This window comes from Coloeus monedula, assembly GCF_965178545.1.
Source record: "Coloeus monedula genome assembly, chromosome: 6".
Classification (NCBI taxonomy): Eukaryota; Metazoa; Chordata; class Aves; order Passeriformes; family Corvidae; genus Coloeus; species Coloeus monedula.
In genome coordinates, this window is record NC_138786.1 from 52,863,852 (window position 1) to 52,881,698 (window position 17,847).

The 17,847-nt window shown below is 46.4% G+C and overlaps 1 protein-coding gene across 1 annotated transcript in view; it reads left to right on the forward strand.

Moving 5' to 3' along the window:
* Positions 1-12,385: 12,385 nt before the first annotated feature.
* The window catches only part of EVL (Enah/Vasp-like), a 146,961-nt gene continuing 141,499 nt past the window's right edge, over positions 12,386-17,847 (forward strand). The window contains exon 1 of the mRNA XM_082283920.1: positions 12,386-12,473. Coding sequence (XP_082140046.1) covers positions 12,469-12,473 — 5 coding nt within the window. The 5' untranslated portion in view covers positions 12,386-12,468. The remainder of the gene's footprint in view (positions 12,474-17,847) is intronic.

Consider the following 17,847-nt stretch of genomic DNA (forward strand, 5'->3'; position numbering starts at 1 on the left):
CACATCTCCTGTTTCTGGGTACTCAGCTGGTTGTAGCGGGTTGAGTTCGAAACCGGGCAGAAACACCAATTAAATGTAGTGGTTTTGGTTCAAAATATTCATTACTTACTTATTTTTCTTCTGTGAGATAAGAATTAGGAGAAACGCAAAGCAGGCACAAACCTTAAACAGTTGCCGTACAATGAAAGAGTTTTATTACTAATAGAATTAAAAGTAAAGAGACAATAACAAAACGAAAACAAATCCCCCCCCCCCCTCCAGCCAGCACTTCTCTCCTTTTACCTAGCTCACACAAGGGATAACAGAACATGGGATGTTAGTCAGCGTTCCAGTTCTTGAAAAGTCTCTCTCTTATGCTTAAGGGAAAAAAAAGGTTTTTCCTTCAGTTGCACGTGGTTCCCAAACTGCCACCAACAGCAGACCCGCCCGGAAACAAACAATCTGCTGTGTGTAGAACATCTCTCCCATGAAAAATCTCACAGTTCCTTCACACTGCAAAACATGGGCCATCACATGGGGTTATTCATCTTTTTAAGGATAAGTTCTTTTGGCCTGCACACAAAGGCTCTTCTTCGCCACAAGTCTCTTAACAGCCTCTTACTACTATAAAGCCTAGCATCGGCATTCTTCACAATCTTCACAGGCACACGAAGATACTCCATCCCCCCATGTTCTTCAAATGGATTAAAGAGACAAACAGTTTGTGGTATTACAATTTCTTACCACGGCATGCAAGAAGGTTTCTTTTAAGCTGCGCGCCAGAATCGTGGCACCGCCCTCTTTTCTCCCGCCGCCATGCTCAGCTCTGTCCCATGTGACTCACTTCTCTTTCTCTCTGACTCTGACACCGCCATGCTGAAGGGTGTTCTTGTTCGGCCTTTACGGTGGGGAGAGCCTCGCTCCCTTTGTGCTGCTGGCTGCGTGGTGTCTTCTTCAGTTCAGCACGAAGTGTGCTGGCTGCAGACAGGAGGCTCTGCCGGCTCCCGTTGACTCCGCCGGCCCCGCGTGGAGAGGAGAGGGACCCGCCGGTCCCCAGAAGCCGCGCTGGATGGGCTTAGCTGTGAGCAGTCCATGGCTGGTTTGAGCTGTGAGCAGTCCATGGCTGGGTTTAGCTGTGAGCAGTCCATGGCTGGGTTTAGCTGTGAGCAGTCCATGGCTGGTTTTAGCTGCCTGTGGCTCTGAGGCAGTTCCCCCCCAGCCACCCAGGGTCCGTGCCGCAGCATTGGGAAAGGGGGAAAGGGGCAGTGGCCCCGGCCCGGCCCGGCGGGGCCGGGAGGCTCCGGAGCCCCCACCTCCCAGCAGCCGAGCTCCGACCAAAAGGGGAAGTCCCGCCTTTCTGTGCGGTTTAAATATGTAAATTGTGAGAAGCGTAATTGGTCTTAAAGACTGTCCATCAACTCAGGGTCAACCCAATACATTCCACCCCTCGCTTCTTAAAATTTACATATCCAAAAATTACTTAAAATAGCAAAACCAGAGATAAAGGAAAACAAATTACATAAACCTCCACCCCTAGAATATTTACCACTTCTACAAAGTAAATTTCTTCTATTATTCTTCTTAATTTTATAACTTTATACTTGCTCTGCTTATTATTTTCTCCTAATTAATCTTCATCTCACAGTGCCCATTAATTGCCCGCATTCTCCACCATTTAATGTAGCGGGTTGAGTTCGAAACCGGGCAGAAACACCAATTAAATGTAGTGGTTTTGGTTCAAAATATTCATTACTTACTTATTTTTCTTCTGTGAGATAAGAATTAGGAGAAACGCAAAGCAGGCACAAACCTTAAACAGTTGCCGTACAATGAAAGAGTTTTATTACTAATAGAATTAAAAGTAAAGAGACAATAACAAAACGAAAACAAATCCCCCCCCCCCCCCCTCCAGCCAGCACTTCTCTCCTTTTACCTAGCTCACACAAGGGATAACAGAACATGGGATGTTAGTCAGTGTTCCAGTTCTTGAAAAGTCTCTCTCTTATGCTTAAGGGAAAAAAAGGTTTTTCCTTCAGTTGCACGTGGTTCCCAAACTGCCACTAACAGCAGATCCGCCCGGAAACAAACAATCTGCTGTGTGTGGAACATCTCTCCCATGAAAAATCTCACAGTTCCTTCACACTGCAAAACATGGGCCATCACATGGGGTTATTCATCTTTTTAAGGATAAGTTCTTTTGGCCTGCACACAAAGGCTCTTCTTCGCCACAAGTCTCTTAACAGCCTCTTACTACTATAAAGCCTAGCATCGGCATTCTTCACAATCTTCACAGGCACACGAAGATACTCCATCCCCCCATGTTCTTCAAATGGATTAAAGAGACAAACAGTTTGTGGTATTACAATTTCTTACCACGGCATGCAAGAAGGTTTCTTTTAAGCTGCGCGCCAGAATCGTGGCACCGCCCTCTTTTCTCCCGCCGCCATGCTCAGCTCTGTCCCACGGGACTCACTTCTCTTTCTCTCTGACTGACACCGCCATGCTGAAGGGTGTTCTTGTTCGGGCTTTACGGTGGGGAGAGCCTCGCTCCCTTTGTGCTGCTGGCTGCGTGGTGTCTTCTTCAGTTCAGCACGAAGTGTGCTGGCTGCAGACAGGAGGCTCTGCCGGCTCCCGTTGACTCCGCCGGCTCCGCATGGAGAGGAGAGGGACCCGCCGGTCCCCAGAAGCCGCGCTGGATGGGTTTAGCTGTGAGCAGTCCATGGCTGGTTTGAGCTGTGAGCAGTCCATGGCTGGGTTTAGCTGTGAGCAGTCCATGGCTGGGTTTAGCTGTGAGCAGTCCATGGCTGGTTTGAGCTGCCTGTGGCTCTGAGGCAGTTCCCCCCCAGCCACCCAGGGACCGTGCCGCAGCATTGGGAAAGGGGGAAAGGGGCAGTGGCCCCGGCCCGGCCCGGCGGGGCCGGGAGGCTCCGGAGCCCCCACCTCCCAGCAGGCGAGCTCCGACCAAAAGGGGAAGTCCCGCCTTTCTGTGCGGTTTAAATATGTAAATTGTGAGAAGCGTAATTGGTCTTAAAGACTGTCCATCAACTCAGGGTCAACCCAATACACTGGTGTAATGTTGTTCACTGCTCAGAGTTATGCTCATGGCAAGAGCTCCTGACAATTTCTGTGTTAGTAACTTGTCCTCAGGCAAGACCTTTGAAGGCCATGGTTTCAGGGTCATTTTAATCAGGTGTTACCTGTCACTGTCACTGAAGGCAGAGGTCTTGATCCCATCTGGTTACTTTGATCCCATGCAGTAGCAAAGGAGTTATTGTGGCCATAAGCAGAACCCAGCTGGGACACAACAACTAATGCAGACAAAAACCCTGTTTCCTCAGTTTCCTCATCTGATCTAGCTGTGGAGCTGCATGAGTGCTTGTACTGAGTTTATACAGAGAAAGGAGCAATGTTGAAAAATAAATGGCCAGAGAAGCACCAGAACAACTTCTTTTAATAGTAATGTTAATCTCCCTCTTCTTGAAGTGTGTGAAGCTAAAGCATAATACCCTTACCCTTTCTAAGGTTAATCTAGTCATAAGAGTCCATAACATACAAGTGACAGGTTTTCATTGTGTCTGGATGCTTGGTTATCCACAATACCTTCTGTTTGTTGATTTTTTTTTTTAATTGCTTTTGCAAATGGGGTGCTTTCAAGTTTTCTGCTTTTGGAACTGTAAGTGATTTGTCATTGCTTGCAGCAGAGAAAACAGGAGTTGCAAATTGGCTTGGCTCATTCTGTTTTCATCCTTCTCTCGTGGTGCTACTCTTGGGATATAGTAAAGCATTTGTGATCCCTTTCTTCATTTTAAACTGTTATCCTTTAGAAGAAATAGATGAGGAATACTGCAAGTTCATCCCTAGGGTTACTGATCAAAGGGGATTTTCAACAATCCCATCCCATCTGTGCCTCTGCTGCTCCTCTGTTTCTGACTTTTGCTGTTAAATGTGTCTTTGTTCCTCTTTGAAAACCTGAGAAACGTATTTAGCTGAATTGGCAAACGGTGGGTAATGTCTTAAGCTAAACATCCGTTTGATGACTGTTAAAGTGATTCTCCTTTCTTTATCCAGGAAACTGCACAATTTTGCCATTGTTATAGTTAATCTTCAGCTCTCCTCTCTTCCATCCTTGTTCCTTTGTTCTTGCATTTATTTGTTTTCTCAGGAGTGTCTTCTTTTTCACATTAAAAGAAAAATAGAACAATGTAAAATAAAGGACAGAAAGAGTTATGCCCTAACTTTGCATATTTTATTCTCTCCAAAACACCTGAATTCTGTACCTGATACTCTGTCTGCAGCAGCTCTCTTTTCCTGCCCTACCAAGGAGCATCAGGCTGCTCTGAAGTCCATGGCTGAAGGCACACCTGGGCTTCTGCTTCTGTCCCTTCCCTCCCCTCGTCCTGGCTGCAGCAAGTGCAGTGTTGCTTGAAGAAGCGACTCATCTCTTCATGTCTTTTGTGTATCACTGTTGTCTACCAAGCATTCAGATACTCCCCCTCAACTTCCTTTGGTTTCAGTTCCCATTTCTTACTTTTCTTCCCTTTATTTCTAGCATTACTTTTCAGCTTCCAGGACTGCATCCATTACTGGCGCATGTTGCTGCTGTTACCTGCTCATAAAGCCAGTGGCCCTGACTACCTCTCTGATAGCTTTGGGGCTGTGTTCCTGGTTTCTTATTGTATCTCTGTTCACACTTCTGTGACTTGCACTTAGGGATATCAGTGAGTGCATCTGCTTTTAGCCCTTTGTCCCTGCCCTCCCACCTCCTTGTGTGGGGACACCGAGGGGACCAGCACTGTCTCATTGTTTTTCAATTGTCTCTGTTTGTCTGTGGGCAGCCTGTAATTTGTATCATGTACTTAGATTTTGAAATATTTTTAGGGAAGGGATTTTTTTCTCTGTTTTGTGGTATTCAGCAATGGGATTTTAGGATCCTGTACTCACTCCAACAGTATGACTGTCATATTTGTCCAAAATTATGAGCATGTGTTCAGGTAATGCTTCTGTGTTAGGGTATTCGAAGTGATTAGCTACTAAAATTTATAATATCTATTCTCTTAAGTCTTAAATTATTCCGAAAACAATACAAATCCTTTCAAAATACTTCTTTCTCCCTCTTTTATACACTTATAAAATAAACATAGACTCAATCTGGTTTTTAGGATCATTGCCCATTTCCAAGTAGAGACTTTAATTATTTTGTTTGCCTCTCCTGCATGTCTTCATATATTTATTTTACTCAGAAAGGATGTATATTTGTACAATATCAAAACTATAGCCTTTTTCAACTTAATCCTATATGTACTATTTTAATTATTTCCTGAAAGATGATTATTACATAAATATTTCTGATAGCGCTCAGTTTTGACAGGTTATTGAAACCTGAGAAGTATTAACAATTTCCAGCAGACAAGCTCTACGAAGACCAGTCACAATATAAAAAAAAGTTAAAAAACAAAAAGCAAAGAAAGGAGATAAATGTAAAAGAAAATAGCTTTTGCAATGCTGGTGAATTAAAAAACCCTACCATTTCAAATTATTTTAAAAAATTCCATGTGGAGCAAATCAATTTTGTTAAAATGGATTTTTTACTATTGTAATTAATATGGGATTAGTTAATTCAAGGTCATATTTCCTACGTGAAATGTTTGGATGACTTTTATTCTTCAGAAGATTTAATATTAGAGGATATTATTTTCCTTCAGAAGTATTCATGTGACAAGAGCTTGCAAGGGCAAACAGCCCTATTTTTGCAAGGGTTTGCATTTTTAATTTCTTCTGGTTCTGTTCAGGGAAGCAGGCAGTCTTTTTGCTCTGTTTTCTACTGGAAATAGGGCTGTTGACAGATCACTCAATTGCATCCTCAAAAAATCCTGCAGATGGCAGGGAAAATGTCACTTTAATTACTAAGAAAGAACAGACTTATGCGAAGGCTAAACTGAAATCTTTTTCTCCCATTGCTGGCCGGGATTCACAGCTGTGCCGGGGCAGTCTGATCAGTGCCATGCAGCTCCAGCTGCAGCAGCCTGCCCTGCAGCAGAGATGCCCCAAGCCAGGGCACCTCCTCATCCAGAAGATGGGAGATGAGGAGCGGGCTCCTGGGGGAAGGACAGACTCGCTCCCAGACGTCTGATCCCAAATGGAGGCTGCTGGATGAGTGAGGATATGAGCGGTTCACGCTCTTGCTGGGAGAGATTTATGTTTCTCCTTAGTCGTGAACTTCTGCAGCAATTTCATTTTTCTTAATGGAACTACTTTGGCCCCTGAATTCATTAAATAATTGCAGAAGACTAAGTGCTAATTTGCATGGAGGTATCAATGGCAGTGCAGCCAAAGCTGCCATCTAGCTCTGAGTCCGACAGACCTTATTTGAGTCAGCAGTGATAATGATGAGCTAATCTTCAAAAGCCACTTTGGAGACCTTTGTCAATCAGGATGGTTCACAGCACTGTGGATCCCCCCATTTTCTGCCAAATGTGGAAGTATAAGAAGGGGCCTCCTTTCAGCAGAGCCTATCAGTGTCACCTGGCGCTGTAGGTGTTTCTTTGGACCTTACATTTTGTCTGCGTTGTTAGGAAAGCTCGATATCTTGGACTCAAGTGGTTCCTCCCCATCAGCTTCACAGTCCCAATTTAGCACAGGTTTGGTTTTACCATCTTTTTGCTGACTACAGACTACACTAAACGAGTTTAGACATTTCCATTTGTTTGTAGTGGACATTTGTTCTTAAAGGCTGCCTCTTTGGGTCTAGTCTGAGGTGCTGAGCTCAGAACTGTAGGAATGGTGACCTGCTTTCTGGGTCTCCATGCAGCTGAGTGGGTTTTTAGCATGAGCTTCTAAGAGATGAACATTTTTTAAATCTGCCCTTTGGAATTACCTAGAATAAGCATGTAGCCAGAGGGAAGCAGATTCATCTGCTCTGTGGATTCTGTCAGTGCTACACGAGCTGCAGTTGCTCCAAATTCCAGGTTGTAGGATAAAGAAATCTCCTTCAGGCTGTTCAGTCATTATGGTTAGAAAGAAAGAATTAAAAAGCCTGGGTGAGTTCTGTAGCCACGTTAGATTATTTTAATTTGCTGTTGCCTTGCTTCGCCCTTGCACTGCAGAGATGTGCTGAAGGGGGAACAGTCTGCATGAGCCTGAAGAGAACTCCTCTCTACAAAATCAATTGCCTGGCTGTTCTTTCTGGATTCAGTTTCTCATTAAGATAAATGTCAACATTTCAGGGTTCCCTCCTGCCTGCCCCACTTCTCCTTTTCATCAGCTTTCATTGACATTATAATATCAAATTTATGACATCAGTGTATAACCGCAGGGAAAGTTATTACGCCAGAGGTTCAAGTGTTTTGGCCTCTTTACAGCACCTAAAAAGAGCAGAAGCTGAGCTCTGTCTGAAAGTCTCTGTGTACAGCTTGAACAGTTGGAGAGCGAGCTGACAGGAGGCTCAGCCCAAGTGAAAAGCCCTGTGGCACTTCCCATACCGCCGTATGTAGAGCTCCTGCTCAGCAGAAAATCTGGCCACGCGCGGTGCAGCAGCCTGGAGAGCCCTGGCTGCCTCTGACTTCGGGAGCACAGCATCACCTCTGTGCCAACATCCTTCCGACTAGTTTTGGGTGAGAGGGAAAACCACCTTTGGCCTTGAAGAGGTCTCCAGGGTCTGCCTGTAAGGCAGAGCTCCTCCCTGCTGCCTGGAAATCTGCAGCTTCCTGCTTCAGCCTTCTTAGTGATTGTAAACCCTGCTCTCAGAAGGCATAACAGGAAAAATAAAAGTGCCAGTGAGCTCCTCCCTTTCCAAGAGGAGGCACTGACTATCTCCCTGAGAGCAAAGTTGGACTCCCATTTTCACTGAAGGAAGTGTAATAGAATAGAATTAAGGTACATCAACAGTCTATTTTTCCTACTTATTCTCTGTCCTTTCCTACATTACTTCTTTCCCTTCTCCATGATTTCATCATTTTTTTCCTTTTCATGTAATTTCCTTTCCTTTCCTTTTCTTGTTAAAATAAAAATCCCAAACTTATGTAATTCCTTCATTTTTCTGTAGTCTCCATTTTCCTGTCCCCTTTAGCTCCTGCCATACACTTCTGCTACTTGATTCTTTGTTCCACTCTCTTCTCATCCTTTCCTCCTCACCTGAGAACTAGGTGAAGTGTTGCTAAGGGAATCCAGGTGCAGGCAGTGGGTAATGTGCAGTCCCTCACCTCCAGTGCCTCACCACCACTCCTTCGGGCTGTCACAACAAACCTGAGATGGAGCCTTTGCCAAATGGTACCAAAGATCACAGGGATGTGGTGGTGGGTGAAAACCAAACATCTGGGACTGACCCCCTCTGAATTTTGGGAATCTTTGAATCTCGCTTGGCGCCTGAATTTGGTAATCATGTTCTTTCTGCCCCAGCGAGGTCTCTGTGAAATTGTACAACTTCATCTTTGGCAAAAGTCATGTTGTTGTCTGAGGAACAACTCTTTTTAGAAATAAAAGCATATATGTATTCCTGATGTGATATAATGAATTGATATAATGAATTCCTCTCAAGGGTGACTTTCACAAGGCTAAATCCTCCATGCTTAGGAAAAGCCTTCCAAAAATAAGTGTGTAAAACAAACTGTTGTGGACATCTGTTTTCCTTGAAAAGAGGTAGTTTTGTGGAGAAGTCCACAGGAAAGCACCAGAGTTTCAAGAGAAAGCTCTGAGCTGAACAAATTCAGTGGGGAAAAAATGACCACAAGACTCTTGCTGCACTAGCCTGGACATAGCATGGACTGTCTGAGAAAAACAGCTGGATGACCTTGAGCTCCTGATAGGAGGATGTTTGCAGAGGATGTTGCCCCAGGTTGGGTGACTGTTTAAGAAGGGCATCCTCCTCCTTCTCCTAACATGAAATCTCTGAAGTGACAAACAGAGCAGGCCCCAGGGCAGTTTTTGCAACGGGACCCAGAGGCACGGCAGCAGATCCATCAGGGTTTGCCATGAGGGAGGCCTCAGCTGGGAAAGATGCAGCCCTAGGGACAGCACTTCTCTTGTGCAGGTCTTTGCTGGGCTGTGCAGGAGAATTTGCAGTTAGGGAGGGGTGAAATAAGGAGTGGGAAGACCAATGAGGACAGCAGGATGGAGACCACCCTGGTGGGTCAGGATTTCCCCTTGGGCAAAGAGCAGGTGAATCGACAAGACTACAGTCAAAGATTATATATTTTTTGATACAAATTATCAGCTTTAAGTCTCTTAGAACACATACAGTTCTGATTGCAATATAATGTCAGATTTGTCCCAGCAAAACAATTATTACATGGTCCAGTCATGTCTTTCTGTGAACACAGTGATCTGGTGGTCAACCAACAAATGTTGATAAGGAAGCCTTGTGGATTCTGATACAAGAAAGATTTTTAACTGTTCTGGTTTTTGTACCTTTAGTGGCCAGCAAGATTGGCATCCGTCTTTTCTGTCTTGCTTCTTTCTGTAAAAATAAATAAAACGGCAAATATAATTGTCTAGTAACCTCACTGCATTTCTGCATCATTTCTCAACCACCTCATGGGCAATTAAGCCTCCCAACCCTTTGCAAGGGTAGACATTGCACAAGTTTATAACCAGCTTGCCCAGGGACAGAGAGTACCTGTGCTCAGGAGGCAGTGCAGGTACAAAGCAGTGAGTGGCGGAAGCCACCCCTGCCCTTTCCAGGTGCTTTGCAGTCCCTCGTGGGCAGCTGCCAGGGCTGGATGTGTCAGTACTGGGGCATGTGGTGGCTGTGGGTTCAGCTCTTTTTGCCCCTTTATGCTGTGCAGCCGACATGAACAGATAAAAGTCTTTGCAGAAGACATTTTTGCTTATTCTCATTTTATATCTCAACCATAGTGTGATTTACATAAATTTGCCTGTTTGATTTGTGCCTGTATAAACATATCTTAAGGAAATTATTTTTTGAAAAAACAGATTATCTGTGAACTCACAGATTTTCTATTTCAATCATGTTTTAAATTCTAGTGTTACCATGAAACTCTCTAGTTTATAATAAGCATCCTCCCTGCCTTATGCTGTCTCCTGTATGTCCCATGTGCTGGTCAGTGACCCACACTCTAAAGGATTAGTCAGATGATAGTAATAAGAAAACAGGATTTATTTTTGCTCATTATTTCTTCATATGCTTACTACCTTCAGCAACCTTATCACAAATGATGTGGATGAGTTTCTCCAAGCCACTGTCACTTGGGGGAGACTGCACATTAGATCTGTGGCCTGCCATAGCTGTTGCTTTATACAAACAACATATATTGTGCCTCCTAGGAGATTTAGGATAATTGCTTATAAGAAAGGTCTATCATTTTGGGTTCAAACAAACAAGGACTCCTCTTAGACATAAGGGAAGCAGCTTCTTTAGGAGACCCTCTCTGTCTGAATGAGCTTAGATTCATTGGTGGGGTCACTTGGGAAGAGGATGGAGCAGACCTGCTATGGGACATGGAAAGCATGAGCTGGGATTTGTGCTTGTGAGGGACAGAAGTGGTGGGGGTTCCCTCCCCCTGGCCCTTCAGTAACTCTAATTATTTTTTTAACATATTAATGAAAACAGCAGTTATCAGATATGTATTAGCTATCAAGAAATAAGCATGACCTTGAATAAAAAGCATATACATTATTACTACCATGGGTTTTGTTGCTGTCATATTATTGTTGTTGTTATTGTGGTATATTTTATTTGGTATGGAGCTGCAGTGGACAGCAGCAAAGCTTGACATGTCAGTGGTGAAATAGCTCTGTAGGGCATCAAATCTATGGGCTTGATTTTTGCAACATTTATTCTGGTGGCGTAGGTTACTACTACAGTGAAAATAAGTGTTGTATTGGCATGAGCATATAAATTTTCAGAGAAATGGAAATAAAAATTGAAAGTATTTCTATTGAAAATGGCCCCCACTGCTTTGCTCTGCATCTCCTGCACATTCTGTGCCACTCCTGGTCCCATCCCGTGCAGTCCCACAGTGTGATCTGCACCATGGGCACATTCCCCTGAGGCCTCGCACAGCCTTGCATCGGAGACACTGCCTGGAGCTCACCCTCCCACCCACACTGCGCACAGCCCACCCTCCCAGCCACACTGCCTGCACCTTCCCAAAACTGACCCTGCACACAGAGAGGGGGCTACAGCTCCCTTGCCCTTCCTGGCACGTGATGGAGGTCTCAGGGAGTGATGTGGGCAGTGTTAACTGGGACACAGACACAGAGAGAGGGAGAGGGCCAGAAGCCTTTACTGTTCCCGACACCATGTGCACACACATGCCAGCTGCCTGGAAACCCACTGCTTGCTGTGGGATTACATGGTGGTTTGGGGGTTTTTGTGTCTAAACTGGGTGATACAGAACTGGGAGCGATCAGTGGGAGATGACCCACAGAGAATCAGTGTGAGGAACCTGTACTCTTGAGAAATGGCAAACAAGTTATGGTGACCTATGTATGGAAGACCTGAGAAACAACTGCATAATTTTGTCCTGTATCATGGCAGATCCTTGAGGATATTCAAGTGATACCAAGTTCAACATAATCTTTTTTCTACTGGGTGGTGCATGGGAAGAGGAAAAGAGACATGGAGAAGGGTAAGGGAAGTTCCAAGGTCCAGATCATCACCCTGTGGTTTGGGTTGCACAAAAGGGAGTTGGCAAGAGGTGACTGGAAGAAGAAGGGCAGAGGGTTAGGGACGGGCTGGGACGTGGAGTGGGGAGGAGAGTTGGATGGGAGAAACACAGGACTGGGAGGCAGCCCAGGGTTCCCAGGGTGGGTGGTGGGAAGGTGGGTGTGGAGAAAGGACCAGGCTGAAAGCAGGGCAGGAGAGCTCGCGGGGACACTCGCTGAGACAAGTGGGAAGGGTGACGGAGCGGGAACCACAGCTGCCCTCCGATATTAGCTGGATATGCCATTTCTGCTCCTGCTTCCATCCACAAAAGCAGCGGTTCTGAACGCAGGTGTACAGGACCCCCACAGCACTGTGCAGAGAAGAGGTCTGCAACCTCGGCACTGCCCCGCTCCACCAGGGAACGGCTCGGGGAGCCCGGCGGAGCCCGGAGCCGCCGGTCGGTGCCGCACACGGTGCGCGGCCGCTCCGCGCCCCACCTGCGCCGGGCGGGGGACCCGCGCAGGGCCGGGCAGGGCCGGGGCTCCCCCCGACACCCGCGGCGGGGGCGGCGCGGGGCGGGGCGGGGGGGCGGCGCGGCCCCGCCGCGCGTGGGAGCGGAGCGGCGCGGGGCGGGCGGCGGCGGCGGCGCTTTGTCCTGCCCACACACACAGACACAGGCAGCGCAGCCGGGCGGGAGCCGGCAACATGGCCGGGCCGGCGGAGGGGCTGCCCGGCGCCGCGCTGCCCGGCTAGCGCACAGGGGCCCGGCGCTGCCGCTGGGGCGGCGCCGCCGCCGGAGCCCCCCCCCGCCCCGTCCCGCCGCCGCCACCGCCCGGTCCCGGCCCCGGTCCCGGCCCCGGCCGCCGCCGCCGCGCCCCGCCGGGAAGATGAGGTGAGTGCGGGCGGGCGGGGCTGCGCCGAGCGCCGTGGGCAGCGCGCCCGCAGAGCCCCCGCCGCAGCGGTGGGGGGACCTCGGGTCCCCCGCGGCGGTGTCACGCCGTGGGGGGTGGGGATTTCCTGTGCGAGTGGAAGGCGGAGGAGAGGTTAAGCAATGCGGCGCTTCCTAGTCCTTCACCGGATGGATAGTACGAGTGGGTGGCGACGTTTTTGGCGTGTTTGACTGTCAGTGCCTAAGTCCATCTGACAGATTATCTCGCGGTTACAAAAGGCTGTAAGCGTCTGTGGAACAGTGCCGCGGTGTGCGGCCGGGATGTGCCCGGTGCCGCCGTGCCCGGCACCCGGGATGTGCCCGTTCTGCCGGGCCGTGCAGCCGGGATCTGCCCGGTGCTGCCGTGTCCTTCAGCCAGGGATCCTGCCCTGTGCTGCCCTGCCCTGCTGCCGGGATCCGCCCGGTGCTGCCGGACCGTGCAGCCGGGATCTGCCCGGTGATGCCGGGATCTGCCCGGTGATGCTTGGCCGTGCAGCCCGGGGGAACGGCGAGACCTTCCTCGGGCGAAGGACCCCCGGGCGGGGAGGGCGGTGTGGGAGGAAGGGAACGAGGAATTCACCGGAGAAGGGGAGACGGGACATTTCTCAAGAGCATCCAGCATGGGCCGTGCCGGATCTCCCGGAGTCTCCCTCTCCTCAGGCAGTGGGTGCTACAACTCGTAGTTTTCCCGAGGTCAGTTTGTCATTTGTGAACAGGAAGGGCAAAGAAGCCCCACCAACCTGATTTCCTAGTGGAAGGATGGAGGGGAAACGTTATTTGGTTTGGTTTATGCTCGTCCAAACCTCTCTCTTTCCTCATTTATTCGAGTTCCCTTGAGCTGTCAGTGTCTCGGAGCAACCCAGCCCCTGATTCATCTTTAATACTAGTGAATTTTTCCACTTAATTATTATCTTTAGCAAAGTAAAACTGCTTTGGGAAACCTTAAAAATGGAAATAACAGTTTGAAGCCAGATATCTTTCAGTGGTGCCTGATTGCTGAATTGCAAGGTTGGCATTGCTCCTAGCAAGTACAGTGGGAGTCCAAAAAAGCCTTCGCCTGCATTTACAGTTGCATTTACTCCCGGGGCTATCATGCGTGTTGAAGACCTGGAGCTGCATCGATTTTTTTAGCCATTTACATTACCATTAATTTTCCTCACTTGCTTAAAATTGCATTCTTGGGGAGGGCCAAAAGCACACAAACCTGCCGTGTCATGTGTCTGGTGGTCTTGTGTCTCTGGTCTCCACACAAAAGGTGTGTCTGCATCCGTCTCACCTGGTCTGATCCGAATGCGAGTCAGAGACCTCCGGGGATAAATCATCAAGCACAACAGATGGTAGCGAAGTTTTCCCTTGCTCCCTCCTGCTCAGTTGGCAGCCCAGCTGGGAGAAGTCTTGCTCTGTGAAGAAGGGTTGCTAGAGCTCTTTCCCCAGGAAGAGGGAAAGCTGACTTACTGACTCATAAGCACATCTTTCAGAACCCCAAGGAGGCACCATGGGCAGATTGGAAGGCTGCAACGATTTTGGGTTTCTCCCATTGAAGATGTTCTGCGCCACATGAATTTCCACGGTTGGTGGTTGCACTTTTTGTTGGAAGAGGGAGCAGGGGACCAGGACCCACCCAGACAGACTGTGAATTAGGGTATCATAATGTACCCAAAGTAATCCCCACCAGGAGAGCTAGGGCACTCTCAGAGGAGGTCAGCCACAGGGTGTTTTGGAAGGCAAAAGCAGCTTAACTCCAGGAGAGGCTCCAGAACTTCCCCATATCCTCACTTTTGACAGTGAGGGAGGGGGTGCTTCTCTAGGTTGCACCCTCCCAGGCTGCCTCTGCTCTAGGTGAGGTGGCTGGAGCTGGTCTGTGTGTGCTGCTGGGCGTATCCTTGTGCAGCTGCCCTTCCCTGCTTTCCCCATGTGACACTTGGCATCTTGCAGGTGTATCATGCTTCAAGTAGTCTTTTGTTATAAATACCACTTTTATACTTAATGTACATTATTATTTTGTTGGAATTCCTGATTTTAAAGGCTTCCATTACTGATTCTTTTCCCTTGCATATACAGACATTACTGACTAGGTTGCACTTGTCAGTAAACATGTGTCTGTAAATCACCTTTTCCAATAACAATTCTTGTTTAATAAATACAAGCTGTATAACTCCAAAATACCCTGGCAGGCTATATAATCATTTAATAAAAACCTCCTTGAAACATTTGCTTAGCCATGTGTGTTTTATTTATGTCACTTTTTGTGGTGAATAGCTTACAGTGCTATTCTTTGCACATAAATTGCATTTATGTGATGGTTTCCATTTTTTGATGATTCTTTATATTTTCACTTCAAAGGTATGAAGTGTGTGAATAGTGGGTGCACCACACACCTTAGTAATAAAACAGATTATAATAGCTGTTCTGTCTCAAAAGTGGATTAGGATCCCTGGGTGGAAAATGTTAAGGTGCAGAGGTGTTATTATTTTTTAGTATACAAAAATACTGCTTTAGTACAACAAATGTAGAGGTTATTTGACAGCAGATATTAATTTATTCTTGGAAGTAATAGAATTAGCTCATGTTTGGGAAAATGTCTATGAATATTGCTCTAGATGAAAATAAAAATTTTAACGTTCTGTCAAGAGAGGTGTAACCTGTCATTTCTTAGTCATACCTGTAGTTTATAAGGCCATCTGTGTTTCAGGGGTCCCTATTCTTAAAAATAAAAACCAGATATAGCATTTTGGGTTTATCCCTGAAAAAATCCGTCTCTCTCTTTGCCATGGCTGTAGTGAGTGTACATTTGCTCTCTGTGCTGTGGTCCTGAGGCAGTGATGGGGGGGAAGCCTCCCACTTTAGGCACTTAGGGTTTTTCTAAACAGAACATACAGTGAATATCCAGAGATGGAACCAGCCTCTAAACAGGATTATTCAGATTAAAACTGTACCTCCTTACTCTTTTGTGGTAACGCGTGCTTTAATCCAAGCCAAAGTAATGAGTTCAGCACAGAAGTTACGGGGGAAAGCAGTGTCATGGAGCACCTTAATATTTAGCTAAAGTCAGGCTTCTTGTTCTGATGCTTTTGTATAGCTACCAACGGGAAATCCAAAAAAGCTGTTGTGTTTAGCTCTAATTTAAATGGATGCAACAACATGTTGAGAAAAAAAGGACTGAATATTCATGGTACAAACCTGTTTTAATAACAGGAAGGTATATACATCATTCTTCTTAACCCTTTTGTTTTCAGACGTAAGCAAGCAAAGTCCTTACATTTATACCAATAAACTTTAAACCAAATACCATAAATGTATGGAGCATTTCAGTGTCCTCCCCATTTTCTATTCATTAAGCAGTTCATGAGATAAATCAAGAGTCTTGCTAATTCTTTCAGTTTGAGTGGAGGGTAACTGGAGTTGTATCTATGCGGTGTTATTTTCTAACTTTCTCTCTTTACCATTTCTTTCTGTTTGCATCTGTAAAAACCTAGAGAGAATATGATGTTTTTATTTATAATGTCATCAAAATTGGGGTCACCAGCCTCACTGTTCGTAGCTCAGAGTTTCCAGTAGAAAAGCAGGAGCACACCCTGAGATGGATAATAAAATCAAGTTGTCTATAAAATATCATTTAACCTTGTCACTTAGTAATTGATTTCTGAGCTGGAGCAATATGCCTGTAGCTTAGCTAATTTTTGTTTAATTCGAAGGCTCTGTCCTGCCATGTTTTGACTCCTGCCATGTGCTGTGGCATCATGGTGTGTGGTTGTGGGTTCCTGGGGTCAGCTGGGAGCTGTCAGACCACCCTCCACAGCCCTGCCTTTGGATATGTTTAGGTTTGCAGCCTTTCAACTGTGCTGCACAGTTCTGCCAGCGTCTCTCCATAGGAAAACACCCACCCCTTTGCCTGCCATGGTTTGGTCAGCAAAATCCCAAGTGTGGGTACTATGCTGCTGACAGAAAATTGCTTTTGTTAGCTCAGCCTTGATCTTTAGAGGACTAGGTAAGCTCTAGCTGCAGACAAACTCGTTGTCAGCAGGTTTTGGACCTCCACTGAAGGTTGCACCACGCTGGCTGTGCCCATGTAAAGGCAGCAGTGGTGTCTCATTGGGCACAGGCGACACTGGGTTTCCATCAGTGTACCCTGACTGTCAGGCTGTGGGCCAGGCAGTCCAACTGTGCCTCTTTCATGTATACTCTTAACTTATTTTTCCCTCTCTAAAATAAAGCATAGACTCTGGATATCTTCTTGTGCAATCCCTCACTTTTTGGGTATTTTTTCTTGTTTTTTTGTAGTGGTATAACTGAGCATGAAGGTAATCTTTCAAATGTGCACGTCTGTTTAACTCAATATTGTGGGTTTGTGTGGTGTGTCCTTTCTGTCCGTTCCTGGGTTGCTCAGACCTTGTTAAACAAGAGACATCCTAGTGCAGAACAGCTCTGTTAGAAGTGTGTCACAATTAAAGGTGTCTGCTTAGTCTGTCTGCACTTGGCTGGGTACTTCTTTGGGCAGTACACTACTCCTCTCTTTTGAAGTATTTTACTTTATGTATTTGTATTTCTTGTAAGAAATCCTCAAAATCTTTCCGAAGTGCAAACACAATTCAGTTTCAAATAATTTCCCATATCTTGCAAGTCAGCAGTTTTGTTATTTCTTTCCTTTTTCTTGCTATGTCATAGTTTCACTCAGTTCTGAACACTGTGTAAGGAGCAGTATGGAACCTCTTTAGAAAATATTTCTAAAGCTGCTGCCAAAATGAAATTAATTATAACTAATTTTCAATCCTAATAATTACAGAATTGAAATAAGTTGAGTTAAAATAAGCTGAATGAGGTGTTCTTTATCTGAGAAGGTCATTACAAATATTTCAGGGTTCTTTGTGGAATCAGGACCGTAGTATCAGCTCATCCACTTTCTGTTTACATTTTAAAAACACTCACTGATGTTTTGGTATTGTCCTCCACTGCAGTAGGTAAGCAGCAAAAGCTGCCCCAGCTGTCCATTGCCCCCACATATTTTCTGTTTTCTTCATAGCCATTGCAGAACACTGGGGATCCACAGTGCTTCCCTTCCTTTTTCTTTTTCTCAGCCTTGTGGCCTGGGCTCAGTTTGTCAGGAGCAGGGAGGAGAGGTGGAGTAACCCGTGCCACCATTTCTTCATCTCAGCCCGTTGTTCGCCCTCGGGCAGATTTCGTCTGCAGTCACCTGCCCAAGGCTTCCATTTCATCTGCTTTTTGATCTAATGTGCTGTAATGAGGGGAAACGACCGAAATCCACCGCGGCACCCTTGATGGGTGCACCAGTAAAGCCCTTGTCCCTGTCGCAGTGCAGCCCTGATGCCACCTGGGGAGA